Raw genomic sequence first — 27,486 nt, 5'->3', positions numbered from 1 at the left:
TCTGGCTTTAAGTTCCTACTAATCATGACCCGAAGATATTTTTCGCAATGAGCCTTCACAATGTCAACACCATCCAGCTGATTTCTTGTAACTCTATCATCATTACCTGGTCTTTGAACCGTTCATGTCTCAGCATTAAACTGCATCTGCCAATCATTCGAATTTTCAAAAGCCCATCTCGATCATCTTGAACAGTTCTCAGTGTCAACCTCAAGTCTTGATCAATTAGTTTTAACTCTCTTTGAGATTAACTTGATAATATGTTATAGCAACAATATTGAACTACACAGATAAACACTGTCTTCAAATACATTTATACAATGTACAATGAAACCACAATAATGTGATGTATTCACGAGATAATACTGAGGCCATGCAATGGGATCGAATTCGCGTCCCTGAACACTTCAAGTAAACACACTACCCACTGAACCACGATGGGCTAAAAGTATCTGAACCAGACTTACCACTTGTATTGTGGTACCGGATAGTGTCTTCCAGATTCCAAGTAAATCCGATAGTAATTCTGGTTGAGACACTATCGAGTTGATCCTGGTTCAGCAGAAATTGCATTTGCCTTTTGGGAGCCACAGACGCAGGTTCGAGCCCATCAAACTGCCTCAAAATTTTGTTTAAATTATACAAAGTTAAAATACAATTTTAATATTGATAATATTCTAAATAAATAGCAATGTGAAATAAAACTGAAAAGGACTAAACCTTCTTAAAAAAGACACTAAAATTCTACACTAATACTAAGCCAGTTGTTACATATCAGGTAACACTAAGCCAGTTGTTACATATCAGGTAACACTAAGCCAGTTGTTACATATCAGGTAACACTAAGCCAGTTGTTACATATCAGGTAACACTAAGCCAGTTGTTACATATCAGGTAACACTAAGCCAGTTGTTACATATCAGGTAACACTAAGCCAGTTGTTACATATCAGGTAACACTAAGCCAGTTGTTACATATCAGGTAACACTAAGCCAGTTGTTACATATCAGGTAACACTAAGCCAGTTGCTACATATCAGGTAACACTAAGCCAGTTGTTACATATCAGGTAACACTAAGCCAGTTGTTACATATCAGGTAACACTAAGCCAGTTGCTACATATCAGGTAACACTAAGCCAGTTGCTACATATCAGGTAACACTAAGCCAGTTGCTACATATCAGGTAACACTAAGCCAGTTGTTACATATCAGGTAACTATGCCTTCTTGCGAAATTAAAACGCTTGCTTTTCAACAAATTGAACATCTCTTAAATTAATACTGCTCCAACGCTTTTAGTAATATTACTCTTTTGTTCCAGAGTCTCTTTATCATATTTACTTCTCTTAATGTATGTTTCCGCGTATTTTGGAGGAAAGTTAACAGAATATAATGGGATTGTTTACCTACGTAATGCTCATAATGTACATGGGGAACTTGCCTATCCATTATCATAGGTTAGATAAGATCCTGTCTATCCATTATCATAGGTTAGATAAGATCCTGTCTATCCATTATCATAGGTTAGATAAGATCCTGTCTATCCATTACCAAAGGTAAGATAAGATCCTGTCTATCCATTACCAAAGGTTAGATAAGATCCTGTCTATCCATTACCAAAGGTTAGATAAGATCCTGTCTATCCATTACCATAGGTAAGATAGGATCTTGCCTATTCATTACCAAAGGTAAGATAAGATCCTGTCTATCCATTACCAAAGGTAAGATAAGATCCTGTCAATCCATTACCAAAGGTAAGATATGATCCTGTCTATCCATTACCAAAGGTAAGATAAGATCCTGTCTATCCATTATCATAGGTTAGATAGGATCCTGTCTATCCAGTAACAAAATTGATCCATTATATTCAATAGTTTACTATTATCTTGACTACTTATTCACGAATATCTCTTTATTCTTGATTATTTGCTTTTAATTGTGAAAAAAATAAAGTTATTCACGAGAAGAGTCACTCTACATAGGGGACATGTCCCTTTATGTCCTGCAGCACAGTGGTCTGCGTCCTCAGTTCCCACCCGATGAACCTGGGCTCAATCCTCGGGCAGGACAGAAACGGTTCGGCTAGTTTCCTTTCACCTGGCGCGTCTGTTCACCTTAGAGTTAAAACGGTGCTCGGGAGTTAAGTAACTGTCGTGGATTTGCTTGCTGAAGAAGGCGTAGCTGGGTTGTTGTTGTTATAGATTCAGCTACTCGGAACAAGATCCAAGCAGCACGGGCTATGGTGAGCCCCGTATTGGACTTACCTGGCACAGGACCTACCTGGCACCTAAATTATTGGGATCGTCTCAAAGCTCTCCAAATGTACTCTCTAGAAAGGAGACGAGAGAGATACCAAATAATATACACATGGAAAATACTGGAGGGTCAGGTCCCAAATCTACACAGTAAAATAACAACGTACTGGAGTGAACGATATGGAAGAAAATGCAAGATTGAACCTGTGAAGAGCAGAGGTGCCATAGGCACAATCAGAGAGCACTGTATAAACATCAGGGGTCCGCGGTTGTTCAACGTCCTCCCAGCGAGCATAAGAAATATTGCCGGAACAACCGTGGACATCTTCAAGAGAAAACTGGACGGTTTTCTAAGAGGAGTTCCGGATCAGCCGGGCTGTGGTGGGTACGTGGCCCTGCGGGCCGCTCCAAGCAACAGCCTGGTGGACCAAACTCTCACAAGTCGAGCCTGGCCTCGGGCCGGGCTTGGGGAGTAGAAGAACTCCCAGAACCCCATCAACCAGGTATCAACCAGGAGCGGTGCTCCCTTGCTGGGGACTTGGTGAGCTTTTATACTTCTGCCCAGGGGATGGGTATGGGGTCCAACCACCACTCATGGGATGGGTATGGGGTCCACCACCACTCATGGGATGGGTATGGGGTCCACCACCACTCATGGGATGGGTATGGGGTCCACCACCGCTCGAGGGATGGGTATGGGGTCCACCACCACTCATGGGATGGGTATGGAGTCCACCACCACTCATGGGATGGGTATGGGGGTCCACCACCACTCATGGGATGGGTATGGGGTCCACCACCGCTCGAGGGATGGGTATGGGGTCCACCACCGCTCGAGGGATGGGTATGGGGTCCACCACCGCTCGAGGGATGGGTATGGGGCACGGTTTACCCACCAACCAGACCATGGATGCCCAGAATAAGGATCTCTAAGGTATGTAAGTGATACCCAACAGAGACCTTAAACCTCCTGGTTCGGCAACCAGGAGGCCTGGTCGACGACCGGGCCGCGGGGACGCTAAGCCCCGGAAGCACCTCAAGGTAACCTCAAGGTAAGGAGTTGCAAGGTATTCCACACTGCATAAAATATTTCGTACGTCAGACTTAATGAGACATTATTGGATGGCAGTGAACGGTAACTATCATCCAGCTGTCGTTATACGACCATTGTCTTGCGAAACAAATTAGATTGTTCGAGTAATTCCGCATTTTGGCGCCGGTACTGACTAGCAATTTGGCGATTCTCGCGCTATTTCTTGAGTTGATATTGGTGCTTATTCATGCATAATTATACGCTGATTAGTTATATACGAAGAGTTATTGGAGTCCCAAGGCCGGTTATAGTTGAATGCTCTCCCAGTTTCGTTCCAATTCCACTGTTCAAAGTAGTAAACTGATTTATGAATAAGTAGACACCGGCGGCGCAGACCACTGTGCTATGGGACCCTGAAATTTAATATATTATTCATTCATTGTATATTTAATGTGAGCTAATTCTGTATGTGAACTAACTCTGTGTGTAAACACAAACTGAGAATGAAAACTAACACTGTGTGTGTGTGTGTGTGTGTCAATTAACACTGTGTGTGTGTGTGTGTGTGTCAACTAACACTGTGTGTGTGTCAACTAACACTGTGTGTGTCAACTAACACTGTGTGTGTGTCAACTAACACTGTGTGTGTGTCAACTAACACTGTGTGTGTGTCAACTAACACTGTGCGTGTCAACTAACACTGTGTGTGTCAACTAACACTGTGTGTGTGTCAACTAACACTGTGCGTGTCAACTAACACTGTGTGTGTGTGTCAACTAACACTGTGTGTGTCAACTAACACTGTGTGTGTGTCAACTAACACTGTGTCTGTGTCAACTAACACTGTGTGTGTGTCAACTAACACTGTGTGTGTCAACTAACACTGTGTGTGTCAACTAACACTGTGTGTGTGTCAACTAACACTGTGTATGTGTCAACTAACACTGTGTGTGTGTCAACTAACACTGTGTGTGTGTCAACTAACACTGTGTGTGTCAACTAAGACTGTGTGTGTGTCAACTAACACTGTGTGTGTGTCAACTAACACTGTGTGTGTGTCAACTAACACTGTGTGTGTGTCAACTAACACTGTGTGTGTGTGTCAACTAACACTGTGTGTGTGTCAACTAACACTGTGTGTGTGTGTCAACTAACACTGTGTGTGTGTCAACTAACACTGTGTGTGTCAACTAACACTGTGTGTGTGTGTCAACTAACACTGTGTGTTTCAACTAACACTGTGTGTGTGTCAACTAACACTGTGTGTGTGTGTGTCAACTAACACTGTGTGTGTGTCAACTAACACTGTGTGTGTCAACTAACACTGTGTGTGTGTCAACTAACACTGTGTCTGTGTCAACTAACACTGTGTGTGTGTGTCAACTAACACTGTGTGTGTGTCAACTAACACTGTGTGTGTCAACTAACACTGTGTGTGTGTCAACTAACACTGTGTATGTGTCAACTAACACTGTGTGTGTGTCAACTAACACTGTGTGTGTGTCAACTAACACTGTGTGTGTCAACTAACACTGTGTGTGTGTCAACTAACACTGTGTGTGTCAACTAACACTGTGTGTGTGTCAACTAACACTGTGTGTGTGTCAACTAACACTGTGTGTGTGTCAACTAACACTGTGTGTGTGTCAACTAACACTGTGTGTGTGTGTCAACTAACACTGTGTGTGTGTCAACTAACACTGTGTGTGTGTCAACTAACACTGTGTGTGTCAACTAACACTGTGTGTGTGTCAACTAACACTGTGTGTGTGTCAACTAACACTGTGTGTGTGTCAACTAACACTGTGTGTGTGTCAACTAACACTGTGTGTGTGTGTCAACTAACACTGTGTGGTGTCAACTAACACTGTGTGTGTGTCACTAACACTGTGTGGTACTGTGTGTGTCAACTAACACTGTGTGTGTGTGTGTCAACTAACACTGTGTGTGTGTCAACTAACACTGTGTGTGTGTCAACTAACACTGTGTGTGTCAACTAACACTGTGTGTGTGTGTCAACTAACACTGTGTGTGTGTGTCAACTAACACTGTGTGTGTGTCAACTAACACTGTGTGTGTGTGTGTGTCAACTAACACTGTGTGTGTGTGTCAACTAACACTGTGTGTGTGTGTCAACTAACACTGTGTGTGTGTGTCAACTAACACTGTGTGTGTGTGTCAACTAACACTGTGTGTGTGTGTCAACTAACACTGTGTGTGTGTCAACTAACACTGTGTGTGTGTCAACTAACACTGTGTGTGTGTCAACTAACACTGTGTGTGTGTGTCAACTAACACTGTGTGTGTGTCAACTAACACTGTGTGTCAACTAACACAGTGTGTCAACTAACACTGTGTGTGTGTCAATTAACACTGTGTGTGTGTGTGTCAACTAACACTGTGTGTGTGTGTGTGTGTGTGTCAACTAAAACTGTGTGTGTCAACTAACACTGTGTGTGTGTCAACTAACACTGTCTGTGTGTCAACTAACACTGTGTGTGTGTGTCAACTAACACTGTGTGTGTGTGTGTCAACTAACACTGTGTGTGTCAACTAACACTGTGTGTGTGTCAACTAACACTGTGTGTGTCAACTAACACTGTGTGTGTGTCAACTAATACTGTGTGTGTGTGTGTCAAATAACACTGTGTGTGTGTGTGTCAACCAACACTGTGTGTGTGTGTGTGTGTGTGTGTGTGTGTGTGTGTGTGTGTGTGTGTGTGTGTGTGTGTGTGTGTGTGTGTGTGTGTGTGTGTGTGTCAACTAACACTGTGTATGTGTCAACTAACACTGTGTGTGAGTCAACTAATACTGAGTGTGTGTCAACTAACACTGTGTGTGTGTGTGTCAACTAACACTGTGTGTGTGTCAACTAACAGTGTGTGTGATTCAACTAATACTGAATGTGTGTCAACTAACACTGTGTGTGTGTCAACTAACACTGTGTATGTGACAACTAACACTGTGTGTGAGTCAACTAATACTGAGTGTGTGTCAACTAACACTGTGTGTGTGTCAACTAACACTGTGTGTGTGTCAACTAACACTGTGTGTGATTCAACTAATACTGAGTGTGTGTCAACTAACACTGTGTGTGTGTCAACTAACACTGTGTGTGTGTCAACTAACACTGTGTGTGATTCAACTAATACTGAGTGTGTGTCAACTAACACTGTGTGTGTGTGTGTCAACTAACACTGTGTGGGTCAACTAACACTATGTGTGTGTGTGTCAACTAACACTGTGTGTGTCAACTAACACTGTGTGTGAGTCAACTAATACTGAGTGTGTGTCAACTAACACTGCTTGTGTGTCAACTAACACTGTGTGTGTCAACTAACACTGTGTGTGTCAACTAACACTGTGTGTGTGTCAACTAACACTGTGTGTGAGCCAACTAATACTGAGTGTGTGTCAAATAACACTGTGTGTGTGTCAACTAACACTGTGTGTGTGTCAACTAACACTGTGTGTGTGTCAACTAACACTGTATGTGTGTCAACTAACACTGTGTGTGAGTCAACTAATACTGAGTGTGTCAACTAACACTGTGTGTGTCAACTAACACTGTGTGTGTGTCAACTAACACTGTATGTGTGTGTGTGTCAACTAACACTGTATGTGTGTGTGTGTCAACTAACACTGTGTGTGTGTCAACTAACACTGTATGTGTGTCAACTAACACTGTGTGTGTGTCAACTAACACTGAGTATGAGTCAACTAACACTGAGTGTGAGTCAACTAACACTGTGTGTGAGTCAACTAACACTGTGTGTGAATCAACTAACACTGTGTGTGTGAGTCAACTAACACTGTGTGTGTGTCAACTAACACTGAGTGTGAGTCAACTAACACTGTGTGTGAGTCCACTAACATTGTGTGTGTGAGTCAACTAACACTGTGTGTGAGTCAACTAACACTGTGTGTGAGTCAACTAACACTGTGTGTGTGAGTCAACTAACACTGTGTGTGTGTCAACTAACACTGAGTGTGAGTCAACTAACACTGAGTGTGAGTCCACTAACATTGTGTGTGTGTCAACTAACACTGTGTGTGTGTCAACTAACACTGTGTGTGTCAACCAACACTGTGTGTCAACTAACACTGTGTGTGAGTCAACTAACACTATGTGTGTGTCAACTAACACTGTGTGTGTGTGTCAACTAACACTGTGTGTGTGTCAACTAACACTGTGTGTGTGTCAACTAACACTGTGTGTGTGTGTCAACTAACACTGTGTGTGTGTCAACTAACACTGTGTGTGTGTCAACTAACACTGTGTGTGTGTCAACTAACACTGTGTGTGTGTGTCAACTAACACTGTGTGTGTGTGTCAACTAACACTGTGTGTGTGTGTCAACTAACACTGTGTGTGTGTGTCAACTAACACTGTGTGTGTGTGTCAACTAACACTGTGTGTGTGTGTCAACTCTATGTAGTGTTTTCCTGAAGAAATACAGAAACACGGAAAACAAAATAAAAATGTTTTATTCTATGAAAATGGCCAACAATGTCTCGCCGTTTTCTAACGAAGCTTCGCAAAGCATTTTATATTTTCAGTCTCGAGCTGACGCTAAAAGATAACCTGACCGGACTTTCTATGTTGCAATATTGCTGATGAAAAAACCTTACAGATTTCTATAAAAAAAATATATATATATAAAAAATTAAAATAAAAGTAGCGAAGACTTTTCGGTCCATCTTGGACCATCGTGAAATCGTGTGATCAGGTCGACATAACGGCCCGGGACGGACCGAAACGTTGCTTAAGCTTCGTATATTTACGGACGTTTAGGTCTCTAATACTGAGGCACGTTTTTGTGTTACTATCTGTGTAAACATCATGTTTGTGTTGCTAGACTTAAAGACTGCATCATCCAGGTCCCTTCGTTATCAGAGGTAGATTATGATTAAATTACGTATAGATTGGTGTTGTAAACCTGAGCTGAACCTTAACTTGTTTGGTGAGTGGCTTTGCTCACTCACCAGGGTAACATTAGCACATTTGGAAGGTGATTGACCATATATACTTGTCTTCATATCCTAGCTCCTTGTCTACATATCCTAGCTCCTTGTCTACATATCCCAGCTCCTTGTCTACATATCCTAGCTCGTTGTCTACATATCCTAGCTCCTTGTCTACATATCCCAGCTCCTTGTCTACATATCCTAGCTCCTTGTCTACATATCCTAGCTCCTTGTCTACATATCCCAGCTCCTTGTCTACATATCCCAGCTCCTTGTCTACATATCCCAGCTCCTTGTCTACATATCCCAGCTCCTTGTCTACATATCCTAGCTCCTTGTCTACATATCCCAGCTCCTTGTCTACATATCCTAGCTCCTTGTCTACATATCCCAGCTCCTTGTCTACATATCCCAGCTCCTTGTCTACATATCCCAGCTCCTTGTCTACATATCCCAGCTCCTTGTCTACATATCCTAGCTCCTTGTCTACATATCCCAGCTCCTTGTCTACATATCCTAGCTCCTTGTCTACATATCCCAGCTCCTTGTCTACATATCCCAGCTCCTTGTCTACATATCCCAGCTCCTTGTCTACATATCCCAGCTCCTTGTCTACATATCCTAGCTCCTTGTCTACATATCCCAGCTCCTTGTCTACATATCCTAGCTCCTTGTCTACATATCCCAGCTCCTTGTCTACATATCCTAGCTCGTTGTCTACATATCCCAGCTCCTTGTCTATATATCCTAGATCCTTGTCGTCATATCCCAGCTCCTTGTCTACATATCCCAGCTCCTTGTCTACATATCCCAGCTCCTTGTCTACATATCCCAGCTCCTTATCTACATATCCCAGCTCCCTTTCCCCATATCGGATTTCTTTGTCTAATACCCAAGCTTTATGTTCTCATACCCCAGCTTTGTGCTCTCAGTCTGTCTCATTATACAGCTCTCAGTCTGTCTCATTATACAGCTCTCAGTCTCTCATTATCCAGCTCTCAGTCCGTCTCATATCCCTTCCAAGTATTGAGCCACAGTTAGGGAAATCTCAGACTATTCCTTGCATACAAATGTCATTCGTGATGGCAGAGTTGCAGACAGTGGCGAGAGAGAGTTTAGATAGCTTTGAAAAGGAAGGAAATTGACTCTGAATGGGCGAGATTGTAGTGTGTGTGGGAGATATGAGAAAGGTATTTGCATACAGCTCAAACGTCAACAACGGGACAGAATATTCATATTCAGCAGACACAAACTGAGTTGGTCAGAGTTGCATTATTTGAGAAAGCAGACAAATGTAACATAGTGCAAAAATCTTGTGGAATAATTTCATTGCATAGCAATATTAGCACTTAAGATCGGGGTTTAAAAACCACAGTTGAGTGTGCACTAGTGGCATTGGAAATGTCCCCCTATTAACTAATTAATTACTATTATATTCTGTATATTCTTGAATATACAGATGCAAGAATATATTATATATGAACAAATCATATTACAAATAATATTAATATTATTATTATTGAAACAAATCAGTAGAAGCCCTAAGGAGGATTCGAACCTTTGCTCTGGGTACTCTCAAGCACACGCCTTAGACCACTTCACCAGTTGATTGACAGTTGAGAGGCGGGACCAAATAGGCAGAGCTCAATCCCCACAAGCACAACTAGGTGAGTACTTACATCACGTTAATATGATTTCCATTTGCACTTGAAGATATTAAATTATTATTATTATTATTATTATTTATTCATTTTATATATTCTTGAATGGGGTACCACCTCTGGTGCAAGTGTAGGGACCCATAGCCTCGGAGAAGAAAATAAAGAGTACTCAGAGAAGACCTTGTGGATCCTCACTGAACACTTTGATATTTTCTTCTCCTACCACCCCTATTCTTTTGTTAAGTGTGTATATTTATCTAACTTTATTTGAAAATGTCATTACACAAAAAAAGTTACAATATTGATTACATGCAGGGTACAAGGCTGCTTGTCACAAGTTGTACAGCTCTTCCAGCTCCTCAGATGGCGGGCAGGAACCATGGATGCAGTGAGCATTTCCTCTCTGGATTGCCACACTAAGGCGCTGAAAAAGAAAACTGGCAGCTCTAGGGTCTCTAGTTGTTTCGATTAGCTTAGACCCCAACTCCATGTGTATATTCAAGAATATACAGATTAGAATACTTCAAAAATGTTATTCAAAAGTAACAAAAGGTAATAAGATCCTTAGTTAGACGGTGAAATATGAGATTTCATTGTTAACTAATATGTGTGTGGATTGTGGTGAGTGAATATCTGTGTCCACCAGAACTATAAGTAATCTTTCTCCAGCTCCAGGTGACACGCTCCTCACCACGGAGACATAATACTCAACAATAGAAGTTAATAAAATAATGATTACTAAAAGATGATATCTTCCTATTATTTTAGTATTTCTCCTTATAAACGATATTTTCAACGATAACAACATTTTAATTCAGTGAATTTTGGTCATGTTTATCAAGTTAAATTGTTTATTTCAAGATATAATCTTTCAAATACATTCTAAGCTGGATCCTTTTATTTTCTTAATAAATAAATTGAATGGAGGAAGATTTTCATTATTTTTAAACTATTTCTAACTCAATTGATTCCAAATCCAGCTGCTGCTTTTAACTAAAAGTTTTTTGTACATAAATTTTATAAAAGTGAAAAAATATTGAGGTTGCGGAATGGGATCGAACCCAGTTCGGTGGACTAACTCCCAGAACCATGATGATCTCAAAAGGATCTAAACCGGAGGTACTACTGGACTTCCTTGGACTTTATAAAGATCCATCCGGTACCACAATACAAGTGGAAAATTCGGTAGTACTTCTGACTGATATGTTTTTATCTCGTCATGATTCAGTGGGTAATGCTGGTACCTTTGGAGTTCAGGTATACAGGTTCGATCCCATTGTATGACCACAATATTTTCTCTATTTTTACCTAAGCTAACTTTCTGAGGTGTTCTCCATCCCACATTAGCATCTAGTTAAATGACATCATTCCGAAGTCCATGTTAGAAAGAGTTGTCAACCTACCCTTAGTGGAAGTAAGCAATTCATCCAGACTTTGTAGCCTTGGTGTCCGCACAGCCTCCTAAACTGCTTTGCCAGCCTTCCTTTCCTCCTACGCATCGAACAATCTTGTGAAAAAAATCCTACCAGAACCTCTAAGTGATTCTTCAGGCATCCACGATCCTGCCTTCATTGATTGTTGCCATCAGTGGGATGCTCTTGCAGCCGCAGTACCCACACCAGACCCAGCAAAATCCACAGTCCGGTTGGGACAGCACAGCGGTGGAGAAAAAAGTTAAGGCCTTGCTAAATACTGCACCGTCACATCTGGTGATAGGTCGCCTTAGCACACAGAGATCACACTAACGTGATGCATCAAATGAATAAATCCACAAGGGCCGTGATGAGGATTCGAACCTGCTCCCGGACGCAGGTTCGAATCCTCGTCACGGCCCTTGTGGATTTGTTCAGGTCGCCTTAGAGCTGCTAGTACCCCCCCCCCCATCCATGCAGGGGGGGGGGGTATTTTAAGCAGGAACTATATCCGCAACTGGTACAGACGTCTAGATCTAGAGACCCTCTGTAGTGCAGTGGCCCTTTGCCTTAGTGCTGTAATTCACAATGAGTACACGTGTATTTGAAACAAAGCAGAAGTCAACCACTATGGCTTGCATGATCTGCACTGTGGAAGCTCTAAGGGTTGACTTGCAAGATACAACAAAGTTTGCGACAATACGAGGAGCCTTGCCACAGTCCAGTGCCCAGCAGAGGGATAACCTCATTTTGTTGACCAAACCACATACTAGAAAGTGAACAATCGACCATTCTCAAGTCGATTGTGTAATGCGGTCCAGGATGATTTGTCGATTGTCGATTGTCGATGATTGTCGATGATTGTCGATTGTCGAAACGTCGTCGTCCCTTCACTTTCGCTCCTCCTCGTCGTGTGGTTTGGTCAACATATTTCAGCCACGTTATTGTGACTCCTCGTCTACAACCTCATTTTCTAATTGAAATTGAAATTGAAATTGAAATTTTCTCATAGTCAAACCATGAAGTACCTGTGATTCGCCCAGGTGGTACCATAATATACCCCTGAAAGACTAGCAAACAGGTGATATGGGACTACAAGTGTGCATCCATCCTAGCTGACACCTATATACACCTAGGTGGTGGTGGTCCCCTGGAAACACAAACCAAAACTGTCTTTATTTTCCGCTGGTTACAACTTGTAATAAAGTTGTTACATCTTGGCTTAACGTGTTTATGACGTATTAGAACGTTGTTACAACTTGCTATATTGGTTGTTATAGCTGGTTAGGAAGTGTTAAAACTTGTTCGAACGTTGTACCAACGTCGTAGTTTCGGTGTGTGTTTGGCGGGGATCATGCTTGTGGTGCGGCCAACCATAGGTAAGCAGCAAACCAGCACAGACAACTGGAACATCTGTGCACATTTGTTCCCCCAGCATCTGAGACACTAGGCCGCCGGGTAAAGGGGACCACTAACGGAGACCCCAAGAGATATCAGTTTCCTGTTACAGCGTCTCAGTGTGGCAGTCCAGAGGGGAAACGCCAGCTGTGTCCTCGGGTCCGGCTGGAAACCTGAGGAGCTCCAAGAGATCCACAAACTTTAACCTTTCATTGAGTTCACCAACTTGTAACTCGTAACTTGTGACTTTAAAAATGTCTACTAAAGCCTTATAACAGAAAGAGAAGGATGGGGACGGTTAGAAAATGGAACACGGACCCCTTCATATTTTTCACTTTAATTTCCATCAGTGAATATTTCAGCTCTTTCCCAGTTTTGCTAAGCATCAGACACCTGGTGGTATGGGCTTACCACACACTTGTTGGCAAGTGTTTTCACTTATCAAACATTCGTTGGCACGTGTTTTCACTTATCAAACATTCGTTGGCAAGTGTTTTCACTTATCAAACATTCGTTGGCACGTGTTTTCACTTATCAAACATTCGTTGGCAAGTGTTTTCACTTATCAAACATTCGTTGGCAAGAGTTTTCACTTATCAAACATTCGTTGGCAAGAGTTTTCACTTATCAAACATTCGTTGGCACGTGTTTTCACTTATCAAACATTCGTTGGCACGTGTTTTCACTTATCAAACATTCGTTGGCACGTGTTTTCACTTATCAAACATTCGTTGGCACGTGTTTTCACTTATCAAACATTCGTTGGCACGTGTTTTCACTTATCAAACATTCGTTGGCACGTGTTTTCACTTATCAAACACTTGATGGCATGTTTTCGCATGACCCAAACACCTAAATACACTTGCTTTTCATTCTCGAAATACAAGAGAACCACTTGTAAAGTAGACAGAGGACCACTTGTAAAGTAGACAGAGGACCACTGGTAAAGTAGGCAGAGGACCACTGGTAAAGTAGACAGAGGACCACTGGTAAAGTAGACAGAGGACCACTGGTAAAGTAGACAGAGGACCACTGGTAAAGTAGACAGAGGACCACTGGTAAAGTAGACAGAGGACCACTGGTAAAGTAGGCAGAGGACCACTGGTAAAGTAGACAGAGGACCACTGGTAAAGTAGGCAGAGGACCACTGGTAAAGCAGGCAGAGGACCACTGGTAAAGTAGACAGAGGACCACTGGTAAAGTAGGCAGAGGACCACTGGTAAAGTAGACAGAGGACCACTGGTAAAGTAGGCAGAGGACCACTGGTAAAGTAGACAGAGGACCACTGGTAAAGTAGGCAGAGGACCACTGGTAAAGTAGACAGAGGACCACTGGTAAAGCAGGCAGAGGACCACTGGTAAAGTAGACAGAGGACCACTGGTAAAGCAGGCAGAGGACCACTGGTAAAGCAGGAAGAGGACCACTGATAAAGCAGGCAGAGGACCACTGGTAAAGCAGGAAGAGGACCACTGATAAAGCAGACAGAGGACCACTGGTAAAGAAGGAAGAGAACCACTGGTAAAGCAGACAGAGGACCACTGGTAAAGCAGACAGAGGACCACTGGTAAAGCAGACAGAGGACCACTGGTAAAGCAGACAGAGGACCACTGGTAAAGCAGACAGAGGACCACTGGTAAAGCAGACAGAGGACCACTGGTAAAGCAGACAGAGGACCACTGGTAAAGTAGACAGAGGACCACTGGTAAAGCAGACAGAGAACCACTGGTAAAGCAGGCAGAGAACCACTGGTAAAGTAGACAGAGGACCACTGGTAAAGCAGACAGAGGACCACTGTAGAAGGCACTACCAAACAAGGGCACAGACGACCACCCAGAGACATAACCACCATAACTACCACTGATGATCCCAGGTCAAACGACCCTTAACGAGGCCTTTGAAAGATCCTCAACATTTCTTGGTACAAGTCTGCAGTAAATTACAAGACGATTACCCCCGAAGATTCCTGCCTTATACGTGGTAGTCCGCTCTCTCCAGCTGCCACTCCGTAAAAAATGTAACTGATTCGCATTTTTTTACAGAGTGGCAAATCAAAAGACCACCCTCGCAGGCCAGAGGATGATATATGGGCATCAGAAATACCTTCAAACATAAAAAAATAATAATACCTTTATTCTCTTCAAAATATACCTTTAAAAGTATAGATTTTTCAGTAAAGTGAAAACCAACATTATAACATCGAACTTCTACAAAAGTAACACGGAAAAAATAACTAAAAAAAACACACAAAACAGGAAAAATTATTAAAAAAATAATTGTAATTGAACAAATTACTTTTTTTTAAACAAATCCCATAAAAGCAGCCGCGAGAAACTAACCTTTATAGGAACTTTTAAATAAGCTGCGGAAAGTACGGTAAGAAGCTTAATTCTGCACAAAAGCTTTCGCGCCAATTCTTGTAAAATAACGTCAGGGAGGTAATTATTATAGACCTCTTGCCCAAGCTGGGGAAAAAACTTTGAAGCTTAGGCTAAAGTCTCGGGAACAAAGTTACCTTTGGAGCAACCCACTCTTTATATATATTTTGAAGAGAACATGAAGAGTTATTATGGAGAGTGTAGTGATCTTGGAGGGTTATTAGGGAGAGTGTAGTGATCTTGGAGGGTTATTATGGAGAGTGAAGTGATCTTGGAGGGTTATTAGAGAGAGTGTAGTGATCTTGGAGGGTTATTAGAGAGTGTAGTGATCTTGGAGGGTTATTATGGAGAGTGTAGTGATCTTGGAGGGTTATTATGGAGAGTGAAGTGATCTTGGAGGGTTATTAGAGAGAGTGTAGTGATCTTGGAGGGTTATTATGGAGAGTGTAGTGATCTTGGAGGGTTATTATGGAGAGTGAAGTGATCTTGGAGGGTTATTAGGGAGCGTGTAGTGATCTTGGAGGGTGAATAAGAAGAGTTAAGTGATCTTGGAGGGTTATTAGGGAGAGTGTAGTGATCTTGGAGGGTTATTAGGAAGAGTGAAGTGATCATTACTATACCTTCCTTTCGCTTTCCTTTGTTTTCAATCCTAATCTTGTTCTCTTTGCCATTTTCCTTTTCTCTTTGGCATTTCTCAGTATTGCCTTTAACCTTTCTCCTCTTGTAATTTTCCATTCTATTATCTGCCATTCTCCTCTCTTCTCTCTTTCAAACTAATCTATTTTCTCTATTCGTTCTTTTTTCCCACCTCCGACTCATCAATGTTTACAGTCGTCACAAGTCGTCTGTAAACGGAAATCAGCTTAAAAAGATGAAAATATTTCTGAAATAAGAAAATTCCTTTTTCCCTAAGCAACGTTAAACGGTTTGTTGCAAAAGACAGGTGAAGATTTCACCCATTTTCCACCCCTTCAACCACGTCTATTCCCCTCATCAATCTCGCTATCAAACACTCATCAGCACCTCGACCTTCCCCCTTCCCTCAACTCTCCATTATCTCACCTTTCTCCCATTACCGCTGATTTCCTCTTCCTTTTCATCAAGTTTGCATTATCTCCTTGTGAAGATTACAGTGTCTAATTTCAACTCATTTTCAGCGCGGAATTGTGTGCAGTTTCACTAAATGTTATAAATGTTACTAACAAATTATATTATATATCATATGTACATTTTCCATATATATATATATATATATATATATATATATATATATATATATATATATATATATATATATATATATGTCGTACCTAGTAGCCAGAACGCACTTCTCAGCCTACTATGCAAGGCCCGATTTGCCTATTAAGCCAAGTTTTCATGAAATAATTGTTTTTCGACTACCTAACCTACCTAACCTAACCTAACTTTTTAGGCTACCTAACCTAACCTAACCTATAAAGATAGGTTAGGGCCTTGCATAGTACGCTGAGAAGTACGTTCTGGCTACTAGGTACGACATATATATATATATATATATATATATATATATATATATATATATATATATATATATATATATATATGCCGTTGGTAATACCCTTCGCCGCCTAGTTGCAAGGGCTGCTGTCAGAAGTATCCGAACGGAAGCAGCCACCATGCTGCAACCCAACCAGCTGGGGTTTGGAGTCCCCCAAGGCTGTGAAGCAGCGGCTCATGCTGCACGAGCCTACATTAGCTCTCTTACTGAAGACCAGGCAGTAGTAAAATTAGATTTTAAAAACGCTTTCAACTCGGTCAAAAGGGAAGCAATCCTCACTGCAGTCCAGGAACATTGCCCAAGCATTCTCCCGTTTGTGTCAGCAGGCTACAGCAAAGACTCAACCCTCCTCTTTGGCAAACATGAAGTCACCTCAGCAGAGGGAATTCAACAGGGTGACCCACTTGCACCGTTCCTCTTTTGCATAGCGGTTCGAGAAATTACAACCAGACTGTCCAGCGAGCTCAACATCTGGTTCCTGGATGATGGCACTCTGGCAGGCACACAAGATTCCCTGCTGGAAGACTTACAGCTGGTGAAGACACGGGGGGAGTCCATGGGTCTCGTTCTTAGCCCCTCCAAGTGCGAAATTATTGCATCTAGTGAAGTAATCATTAGAGCAGTGAAATCAGTTCTACCAGAAGCCTCAGTCGTTAAACCTACCGACAGCACACTACTCGGAGCACCTCTGGGCCACAATGCCATTGCTGCAGTCCTTGACGAAAAGTTTAGAGACCTAAAGAGGATGGAAGAGAGAATTGGGGACTTGGACTCCCACGATGCCCTCTACCTTCTCACAAAGTGCCTTACCTTGCCCAGGCTAACATACTTCTTAAGGTGTGCACCAACTTTTGGCAACCCACTTCTAAATCAATATGATGAGCTCCTCAGGTCAATATTCAGGAAGGCGCTCAACCTAGATTTAGATGACAGTCAGTGGGACCAAGCAACACTACCAGTGAGATTTGGAGGGATAGGCATACGAAAGGCAACTGAGGTAGCACTTCCAGCATTCTTATCCTCATGTACAGCAGCCAACGAATTGGTAGGGCAGATCCTACCAGAGCGTATGAGAGAGACAGCGGGAACTCATGATCAAACGTTCATCGAAGCAGCCAGACAATGGGACACCATTGCACACCCTCAACCCCGACCACAAGTCCCAAAAGACCACAAGCAGGCCCACTGGGATAGCCCCATAATGGAAAAGACTATCACAGCAATGATTGACAACGCTGATGCTGAAAACAAAGCCCGCCTCCTAGCGGTAACAGCACCCCACGCCGGGGATTTTTTATTTGCTGTGCCCAATGCAGCCCTGGGAACTCGCCTCAGTCATGACGCTCTCCGCATTGGAGTTGCCCTTCGCCTTGCCGCCCCCATCCTCACCGAACATAGGTGCATCTGCGGAACTGCGATGGCAGACCAATATGGTCGTCATGGTCTGGTATGTCGTAAATCACAGGGTAAAATTGCAAGACATGAAGAAGTCAACGACATCATCAAGAGGAGCCTCGCCACAGCCCGCTGCCCGGCACAAAGAGAACCACACTTATCCAGACCTAACGACCCTCAGAAGCGCCCTGATGGGGTCACCTTGCTACCTTGGAAGGATGGTAAGCAAGTGGTATGGGACTACACGTGCGCTGCCACACTGGCCAGTACCTACCTCCACTACAGCACACGTGAAAGCGGTGGTGCTGCTTCTTTCAGGGAATCGCAGAAAATTATTAAATACAGAGGTCTAGCACACTGCTACAGATTTGTTCCGATCGGCTCGGAGACCCTCGGTTCGTGGGGAAAATGTGCATTGAAGTTCCTGAAGGAGTTGGGGGACAAATTGATCAGCGCTACAAAAGACCAGAGAGCAAAAAGTTTCTTGTTCCAGCGCCTCAGTGTTGCGATTCAGAGGGGAAATGCCTGTTGCGTCTTGGGCACTAGTCCAACTTCAGAGGAATTCGAAGAAGTGTTTGACTTGCAACAATGATCGAACCCGTCTGTGACATTCATCAATGTTTCCCATTGTTGTGTTCTTCAAGAGATCCATAACCTTTAAGCACCTTTTTGCATTATTATTTTTGTATCAACCCATGTATATCTTGTAACCATCAAATGCATAATAAAGCACAAAAAATATTCAAGGAAGGGGGTGGTAGGAGAAAAGCACACAGAAACTGTATTGGAGGGGATCTAAACATTCCCTCTAATGCGTTATGCGTGGTTTCCTCCGAGGCTATGGGTCCCCCTTCTTCCAGCTAGAGGTGGTACTCCCTTCCTTTTTAATTAAAAAAAAAAAAAATATATATATATATATATATATATATATATATATATATATATATATATATATATATATATATATATATATATATATATATATATATATATATATGTCGTACCTAGTAGCCAGAACGCACTTTTTGGCCTACTATGCAAGGCCCGATTTGCCTAATAAGCCAAGTTTTCCTGAATTAATATATTTTCTCTAATTTTTTTCTTATGAAATGATAAAACTACCCATTTCATTATGAATGAGGTCAATTTTTTTTTATTGGAGGTAAAATTAACGTAGATATATGACCGAACCTAACCAACCCTACCTAACCTAACCTAACCTATCTTTATAGGTTAGGTTAGGTTAGGTTAGGTAGCCGAAAAAGTTAGGTTAGGTTTGGTTAGGTAGGTTAGGTAGTCGAAAAACAATTAATTCATGAAAACTTGGCTTATTAGGCAAATCGGGCCATGCATAGTAGGCTGAGAAGTGAGTTCTGGCTACTAGGTACGACATATATATATATATATATATATATATATATATATATATATATATATATATATATATATATATATATATATATATATATATATATGCGAACAAGCCTGAATGGTCCCCAGGACAATATGCAACTGTCAACTATATGCAAATATATTAGTTATATATATATATATATTGTCACGTGGGGGTGGGCGGTCCGGGGCTCTGCTAACACTCGGCTGCTAGGGGCTCAAAGGGCCCAAATACTCAGCCCCTCCGACTCCCTGGATTCACCGGAGTCTCCTTGGTCACACAAGATAGGACCAACAATGCCCACCTCCGCAGGTCTTTGCTTCCACCACAAAGGGGTGCCACTGATTCACCCTGGAAGCCCTTCAGTCAACCACGGGGAAACTGCTGTTAACAGTTCCGGCCTAGACCCGTGGGGGAGTGAAGGAAGACTCAGGCTTACCTATAACCATAACCTCCCTGAGTCTTGCCTGCGAGACAAAAAAAGGTTGCAGGAACTCCTTTCCCGCCTGTCTTCTCTATCTTCCTCTTAGCAAGGTCGCCAGCTGGGTTATTTTATCTGCACCCCAGCAATGCAGTTCAGTGGGTGTATCATATATCGTTTGTAGCCAGAAATGTATGCTCATAGAGAAATATCACAAATGGAGGCACACTCAAACACAGTAATAAAATGTGTGGATTTACTGACGCAAATTACATGAACACACACACACAATCACAAGTAATACATGAATATGGGAATATGGATAATAAGTCTGGAGATCGTCAGCCTCTTCTTCCACGACCTCCAACACTCCTTCAAATGGGCAGGAAGACCGGAGTCTCACACTCTCACAGGAGGGCCTCTTCACCACGTCGGCGCCTCTTCTTCACTGTCCTGCCATCCATACACACTGTCCTCTCTGACAGTCCTGGACACAAGCTGCCTTGCAGCCTACTCTACTATTAAAGTAATAAAGTCTTGCTGCCACATACACGAGTAAATATTATGGCCTAACTAGCCTACTCATACAAGGGGTAATGGGAGGGAAAAATGATCTACCTTACACTCCTGGCTCACGACGCCTGTCCCTCGATGGTGTGAGGTTCCCACGCTTCCTTGGGTCGATCCTCGACGATCCAGGGCGTTCCACAGGTCCTCAGGTGTCGTGAAGCCTTCGCGTCGTCGCCGTTCCAATCCCTCTTATTCAGCTGCCCCAATCCTGGTTCATCGATGGGCGCTGAGCTAATCACTATTTTTTCCCCACACTCGCCTCTCCCACAGGGCGTCGCTCCTTGTCCTAGGCACGGTGTCGTCCTTCAAAGATTCTCAGTGGATGTGACCCCAGTCACAGCTAGCTTGCTCGCCCACCTTCCAGACCTCAACGTCCAGCCAGCGGCGCCGCCCAGCGTCGTCGCCGACTATTTTCCAAGTTTGGGCACTTCTCTGCTCACTGAACTTGGTTCCTCTTTTGCTTCCCAGAAGCGCAGGGTCTCCAATAACGGTGGTAGGCTGCGCAGGCCAGCTCAATCCACTGAACAAGGCTTGCAGAGCCTCCAATCCCTGAGAGCAGACCGAGGCGCGTCCTGTCGCTTCCACGGTCAGTACAACTCTGACGTTGGCGCCGCCCGGGGCACTCGGTGACGTCATGGCGGGCCCTGATTTGTCGCCCGCGACCTACGTCGGCCAATCCGCGATCGGCTTGTCTCCCTTCCAAAAGGTCATATCTGCCGTAGGGGATACTGTTTCATTTTATAACAGGGCGCCAATTTTCCTTTATTTACAACTTATAATATAACCTCCTTCCATTAAATGGCAGCCGGTCTGGTCGCCACATATATCATTAGACTCCCTGAACCTCAGAGAATCAGTAGGGAGAGCTGATATGACTCTTTAAGCCGGCAAACGAAAGAAATAGGAGAGGGCACCGTAACAATATATATATATATCACTTCTCCAAAATTCATTTTTATTTCTAGTCTGACGCGACACGGGCGCGTTTCGTAAAACTTATTACATTTTCAAAGACTTCACAAATACACAACTGATTAGAACTTGCGTTTCCCTGATTTTATATCTACATTTGAGTGAGGTGGGAAGGGTGATGTGGCATTACATTTGAGTAAGGTGGGAAGGATGATGTGGCATTAGAGGATATTAATAGGGTATTAAAAGTATCAACACAAGACAGAACACGAAACAATGGATATTGAATAGAAGTGTTTGTAGAAAGCCTATTGGTCCATATTTCTTGATGCTTCTATATTGGAGCGGAGTCTTGAGGTGGGTAGAATATAGTTGTGCACAACTATATTCTACCCACCTCAAGACTCCGCTCCAATATAGAAGCATCAAGAAATATGGACCAATAGGCTTTCTACAAACACTTCTATTCAATATCCATTGTTTCGTGTTCTGTCTTGTGTTGATACTTTTAATACCCTATTAATATCCTCTAATGCCACATCATCCTTCCCACCTTACTCAAATGTAATGCCACATCACCCTTCCCACCTCACTCAAATGTAGATATAAAATCAGGGAAACGCAAGTTCTAATCAGTTGTGTATTTGTGAAGTCTTTGAAAATGTAATAAGTTTTACGAAACGCGCCCGTGTCGCGTCAGACTAGAAATAAAAATGAATTTTGGAGAAGTGATTTTGATTTACCTCCAACAGTGAAGCATAATGTACGAAAGATTGAGAAAATTCGTGTTAGAATTATTAATCTTACTTTTTCGGTCATATTTAATAAAATATATATATATATATATATATATATATATATATATATATATATATATATATATATATATATATATATATATATATATATATGTTATTGAATATGACCGAAAAGGCAAGATTAATAATTCTAACACGAATCTTCTCAATATTTCTTATGTTTTTCTTCACTGTCGGTGGTAATAAAAATAACAATTCTCCAAAATTCATTTTTAAATTGTCTGACGCCTGAACGCGTTTCGTAATTCGTATTACATTTTCAAAGACTTAATTTACACACAAATTCTTCGTATTTATACTCTATTGGATGAGGTGACATGGTACAAAAGTTTTGGGTGAGGTGACAAACACAAGACAGAACACGAAACAATGGGTATAAATTGGATAAGTGAACATATGAATGGAAGTAACTGCAGAAGGCCTATTGGCCCATACTTCCTCTTGCTGCTTCCATATCGATAGGTACAGCGATAGCAGGCGGCTTGACATCTGCGAGACACTACACATCAAAAAGTCAACACCAGCAATCAACAGCCAATTAATGCACAACTACATTCTACCCACTTCAAGACTTCGCTCCAATATGGAATCCAAAAATATGCAGTCCACCCACCCCTCTCTTTCTTGCCTGATTTTTGTTGCCTGGTCGTAGAATTCAATTAATCCTGTGAGGCAGGACTTGCCATCCCTGAACCCGTGTTGATGCTGTGTTACAAAGTTCTTTCGCTCCAGATGTTCCACTAGCTTTTTTCGCACAATCCTCTCCATAAGCTTGCATGGTATGCAAGTTAGAGACACTGGCCTGTAGTTCAGTGCCTCCTGTCTATCCCCCCCCCCTTCTTGTATATCGGGACTACATTAGCCCTCTTCCAGATTTTTAGCAGTTCCCCTGTTACAAGTGATTTGTTATACACTATGGAGAGTGGTAGGCACAGTTCTTCTGCTCCTTCCTTTAGTATCCAAGGGGAGATTCCATCTTGGCCTATAGCCTTTGTCACATCCAACTCTAGTAACAATTTCCTTACTTCCCCGCTTGTAATCTCAAACTATTCTAGTGGTGCCTGGATAACTATTTCCTCTTTAATCTCTGGATAAGAAAGGTGTATGTGAATGTGTGTATATGTGTGTGTGTGTGTGTGTTTACTAGTTGTGTTTTTTTTTTTTTTGCGGGGGTTGAGCTTTGCTCTTTCGGCCCGCCTCTCAACTGTCAATCAACTGTTTACTAACTACTTTTTTTTTTATTTATTTTTTATTTTTTTTTCCACACCACACACACACACACACCCCAGGAAGCAGCCCGTGACAGCTGACTAACTCCCAGGTACCTATTTACTGCTAGGTAACAGGGGCACTTAGGGTGAAAGAAACTTTGCCCATTTGTTTCTGCCTCGTGCGGGAATCGAACCCGCGCCACAGAATTACGAGTCCTGCGCGCTATCCACCAGGCTACGAGGCCCCTAGGTCCCCTGTGGGCTACTGTGGGCCCCCCACCAGGCTACGAGGCCCCCTGTGTGTGTGTGTGTGTGTGTGTGTGTGTGTGTGTGTGTGTGTGTGTGTGTGTGTGTGTGTGTGTGTGTGTGTGTGTGTGTGTGTGTGTGTGTGTGTGTGTGTGTATGTGTGTATGTGTGTGTGTGTGTGTGTGTGTGTGTGTGTGTGTGTGTGTGTGTATGTGTGTGTGTGTGTGTGTGTGTGTGTATGTGTGTGTATGTGTGTGTATGTGTGTATGTGTGTGTGTATATGTGTGTATGTGTGTATGTGTGTGTGTATATGTGTGTATGTGTGTATGTGTGTAACAAACGGGTTCACAACACGACAAAATACGACATTTACGTGTCTCCTACACAACAAGTTTCCGCTGCAGTAAATCTTTAGAGACGAGGCGGCCAGATGTGTGTCCGGAGGAAATGATTACAACCTCTCCCAGTGTTCTTCATAAGGCTGCTGCCTGTGTTCTCCTGTGTTGTCTGTGTTCCTGTGTTCTCTGTGACACCAGACCACTCTGCTCTGGCTTCATATTACTCGTGCTCTCTGGAAGCCTTTAGCCTTTATTGTCATATTCCTGATGACCTATGGAAGCCTTCAGACTTTATTGTCATACAACTGGAACTTTTGGAAGCCCATAAATATTATCTCCATATTGCTGGTAGTTTTGGGAAGCCTTCAGACTTTGTATTGTCTATTTCTTTACTATATTCATCGTTTTATTTCGTTTCGTTTAAGGAAAACTTAGTACACTATTTTTTGGAAAAGAGAGAGAGAGAGAGAGAGAGAGAGAGAGAGAGAGAGAGAGAGAGAGAGAGAGAGAGAGAGAGAGAGAGAGAGAGAGAGAGAGAGAGAGAGAGAGAGAGAGAGAGAGAGAGAGAGAGAGAGAGAGAGAGAGAGAGAGAGAGAGAGAGAGAGAGAGAGAGAGAGAGAGACAGACAGACAGACAGACAGACAGACAGACAGACAGACAGACAGACAGACAGACAGACAGACAGAGAGGGGTCACTACACAATATTCACCCGGGTCCCAGGTATAGTACTCCCCAACACAACCCGTCCTCCTAACGTTTTAAAACATCATAAAACTGTCGTACTAAAGTGCCCTTTTCCTAACCTACCAGAGAACCCAAAACAGAGAACGGGACCGTGTGTCAATTTCGCGAGCCGGCTTCCGTTTTCTAGTACGACGATTTTGTGGCCTTAGGTCAAAGTAATACGTCAAAATGCGACGTTCTGTTAGGAGCATGAGCTGCTAATATACTTTGATACACATAGACTTAAACAAACTTACTATATACTAAGAAAGTAATCTCCAATGCATTAGCGTATGCTAAAACGGTAATAAAACCCGGTTTATATATCATATAATTTTAAAACTAATTACATTTTAATAACGGGATTTAAGAAAAAATCTCCAAAGGACAGCAAAATATGCTCCAAGAATATTGCCCTCGCGAAGTCATTCATTATTACCGAGACACGAAGGCTCAAGGAACACAAGACTAACAGCTGGGATATGAGGACAAGGAGCTGGGATATGAGGGCAAGGAGCTGAGATATGAGGACCAGGAGCTGGGATATGAAGACAAGGAGCTGGGATATGAGGACAAGGAGCTGGGATATGAGGACAAGGAGCTGGGATATGAGGACCAGGAGCTGGGATATGAAGACAAGGAGCTGGGATATGAAGACAAGGAGCTTGGAAATGAAGACGGAGCGGAGGAATGGTGCCCCAGCCACTTCGAAGCATCGAGGATCGAACACCACCGACCCCTCCTCCTTGAAGCCAGGCCGTTACCAATCCATTTCCAATTCAACTCGAACTTTCTATCCTGCAGTTACACTGGCCCCCGCTTCTGTCTGATATACGATCCCATATCCTTAACGTAGGCCTTAAACTGTATCTTCCCTCTGATCCTCCACGCCGCTTAATCCTCCAGATCCAACACGAGTTACAGTAGTACCCCTTCCCCCCCCCCTTCCCTTACCAGAGGCTAGCAGAGATATATCTCCTTCTTCGGCAGTCAGTTGACTTGCTTTTCAACCCTGCAGCGAGAGATGGAGTCTCTCCTGTTCCACTTCTCTCAGGCAAAAAGTTTTATTTTTTTTCTCTCTCACCCAGTCTCTACTACCCAACTAATTGGACTGGTTGGTTCTGCGAGGCCGCAGCCCATCTTACGGGTCGGTGTTCAATCCCCCGGTGGTTAGATGGGTTCTGGTCTTCCCACCTTCCTATCCCAGCTCCTTGTCTTCATATCCCAGCTCCTTGTTCTCATATCCCAGCTCCTTGTTCTCATATCACAGTTCCTTGTCCTCATATCCCAGCTCCTTGTTCTCATATCCCAGCTCCTTGTTCTCATATCCCAGCTCCTTGTCCTCATATCCCAGCTCCTTGTCCTCATATCCCAGCTCCTTGTTCTCATATCCCAGTTCCTAATCCTCGTATCTCTTCCAAGAGCTATATATTCGTTCTGGCTTGCAGTTTTCTCCTAATAATTTCCTCCCTTCCTTCCTAGCGACATCTATTGACGGAGAAGCGAAATAATGTGACGGATCTTGTTTTCACAAATACGTTTCCGATCTTTGGGAGGTTTACACACAGGTGGTCCGGCCGTCGTCGCCTGAGGCTGCTAGTGTGGAGGTCTCCCAGTGTGTTGGTGTCTCTCTACACCACTGAGAACAGGTCAGTTATTTGGTGTTGATCCTATCCTAATACATCGCAATTTTTTGTTTACAGAATCGATCAATCCGGTAGAAATGCGACGTGTTTGTCAAATTTAGAGCACTCTGATAATGACGTTTCTATGAATCTGCTTTGATAGGTTAGGTGGGTTGCTTGGGTTCGTATCCAGAGAACGGGCTGTTATGTGTGTGTATACTCACTTGTTTGTGTATGCAGGGTCGGACATTAGCTCTTGGACCCCCCGCTTTTCTAGCCGTCCAGTTGTCTGATGACTCCTGATTTATTTCTCTATCACATCTACTTTTAGCATTATGAATGGACTTTGCTCCCACAACCTGCTCCTTTATTTCACTCCAGCTTCCCGCTTCTCTTACACCAAAGGAGAACTTTCTAACATCTCTGTGACTCCTCTGAGTTTCCAGCTTCCAGCCTCTTGTTCTATTGGTATTCATTGTGAACATTTTCTCCTTTTCTACTGTCAATCCACCTGAGTATTTTATACGTCTCAAACATGTCCCCCTCACCCCTCTTTCTCCTTTTTTTCTGGCGTCTTTCTCTTCATAACCCCAACCCTCGCAATTCCTGGACGAAGCTCGTTGCAAACTTCTGAACCTTTTCGTGTTTCTTTTATGTGCCTTTTTTAGCTGGGGCTCCACGGAGGGGCGGCATACTCGACAACTGGTCTCACGTAGGTGGTGTACAGTGCTGTAAATGTTCCATTATTCAGGTTCCTGAATGACGTTCTGACTTTTGCTAGTGAAGAGTGTGTTGCTGATGATATTCTATTTACATGAGCTTCTGGAGTCAGGTTTAGAGTTATATTTACTCCCAGGTCTTTTTCTCTAGTAATTACCGGGAGATAACGTTCCTTCATTATGTACGGCCTTTTGGTCCCCTAGTACCTATGTCTATTTCCATCACCTTACATTGGCTGCTGTTTAACTCCAGAAGCCATTTCTCGGGCGAACTCTTTAGCTTATTTAAGTCATCTTGGAGAATCTTACAATCCTCATCTGTCACAACTATTCTCATTGGCTTGGCATCGTCTGCAAACATCGAGATATATAAGGTTTAACACCTGTAGCCTGATCATTTACATAAATAAGAAATAGTATGGGTCCCATACTATGGGTATGGTAGCCGGTCGGCCGAGCGGACAGCACGCTGGAC

The 27,486-nt window shown here is 42.8% G+C and overlaps 1 protein-coding gene across 1 annotated transcript in view; it reads right to left on the bottom strand.

The window, feature by feature from the left end:
- LOC138367490 (uncharacterized) overlaps positions 1–26,768 on the bottom strand; it is a 34,709-nt gene extending 7,941 nt beyond the window's left edge. The window contains exon 1 of the mRNA XM_069329160.1: positions 26,517–26,768. Within this exon, the coding sequence (XP_069185261.1) occupies positions 26,517–26,768 (252 nt within the window). The remainder of the gene's footprint in view (positions 1–26,516) is intronic.
- Positions 26,769–27,486: the final 718 nt, after the last annotated feature.

The sequence above is a fragment of the Procambarus clarkii genome, chromosome 22 (genome assembly GCF_040958095.1).
Source record: "Procambarus clarkii isolate CNS0578487 chromosome 22, FALCON_Pclarkii_2.0, whole genome shotgun sequence".
Lineage (NCBI taxonomy): Eukaryota > Metazoa > Arthropoda > Malacostraca > Decapoda > Cambaridae > Procambarus > Procambarus clarkii.
Note: the sequence above shows the minus strand (reverse complement) of the source record. Positions and strands in the feature narration are given on the sequence as shown.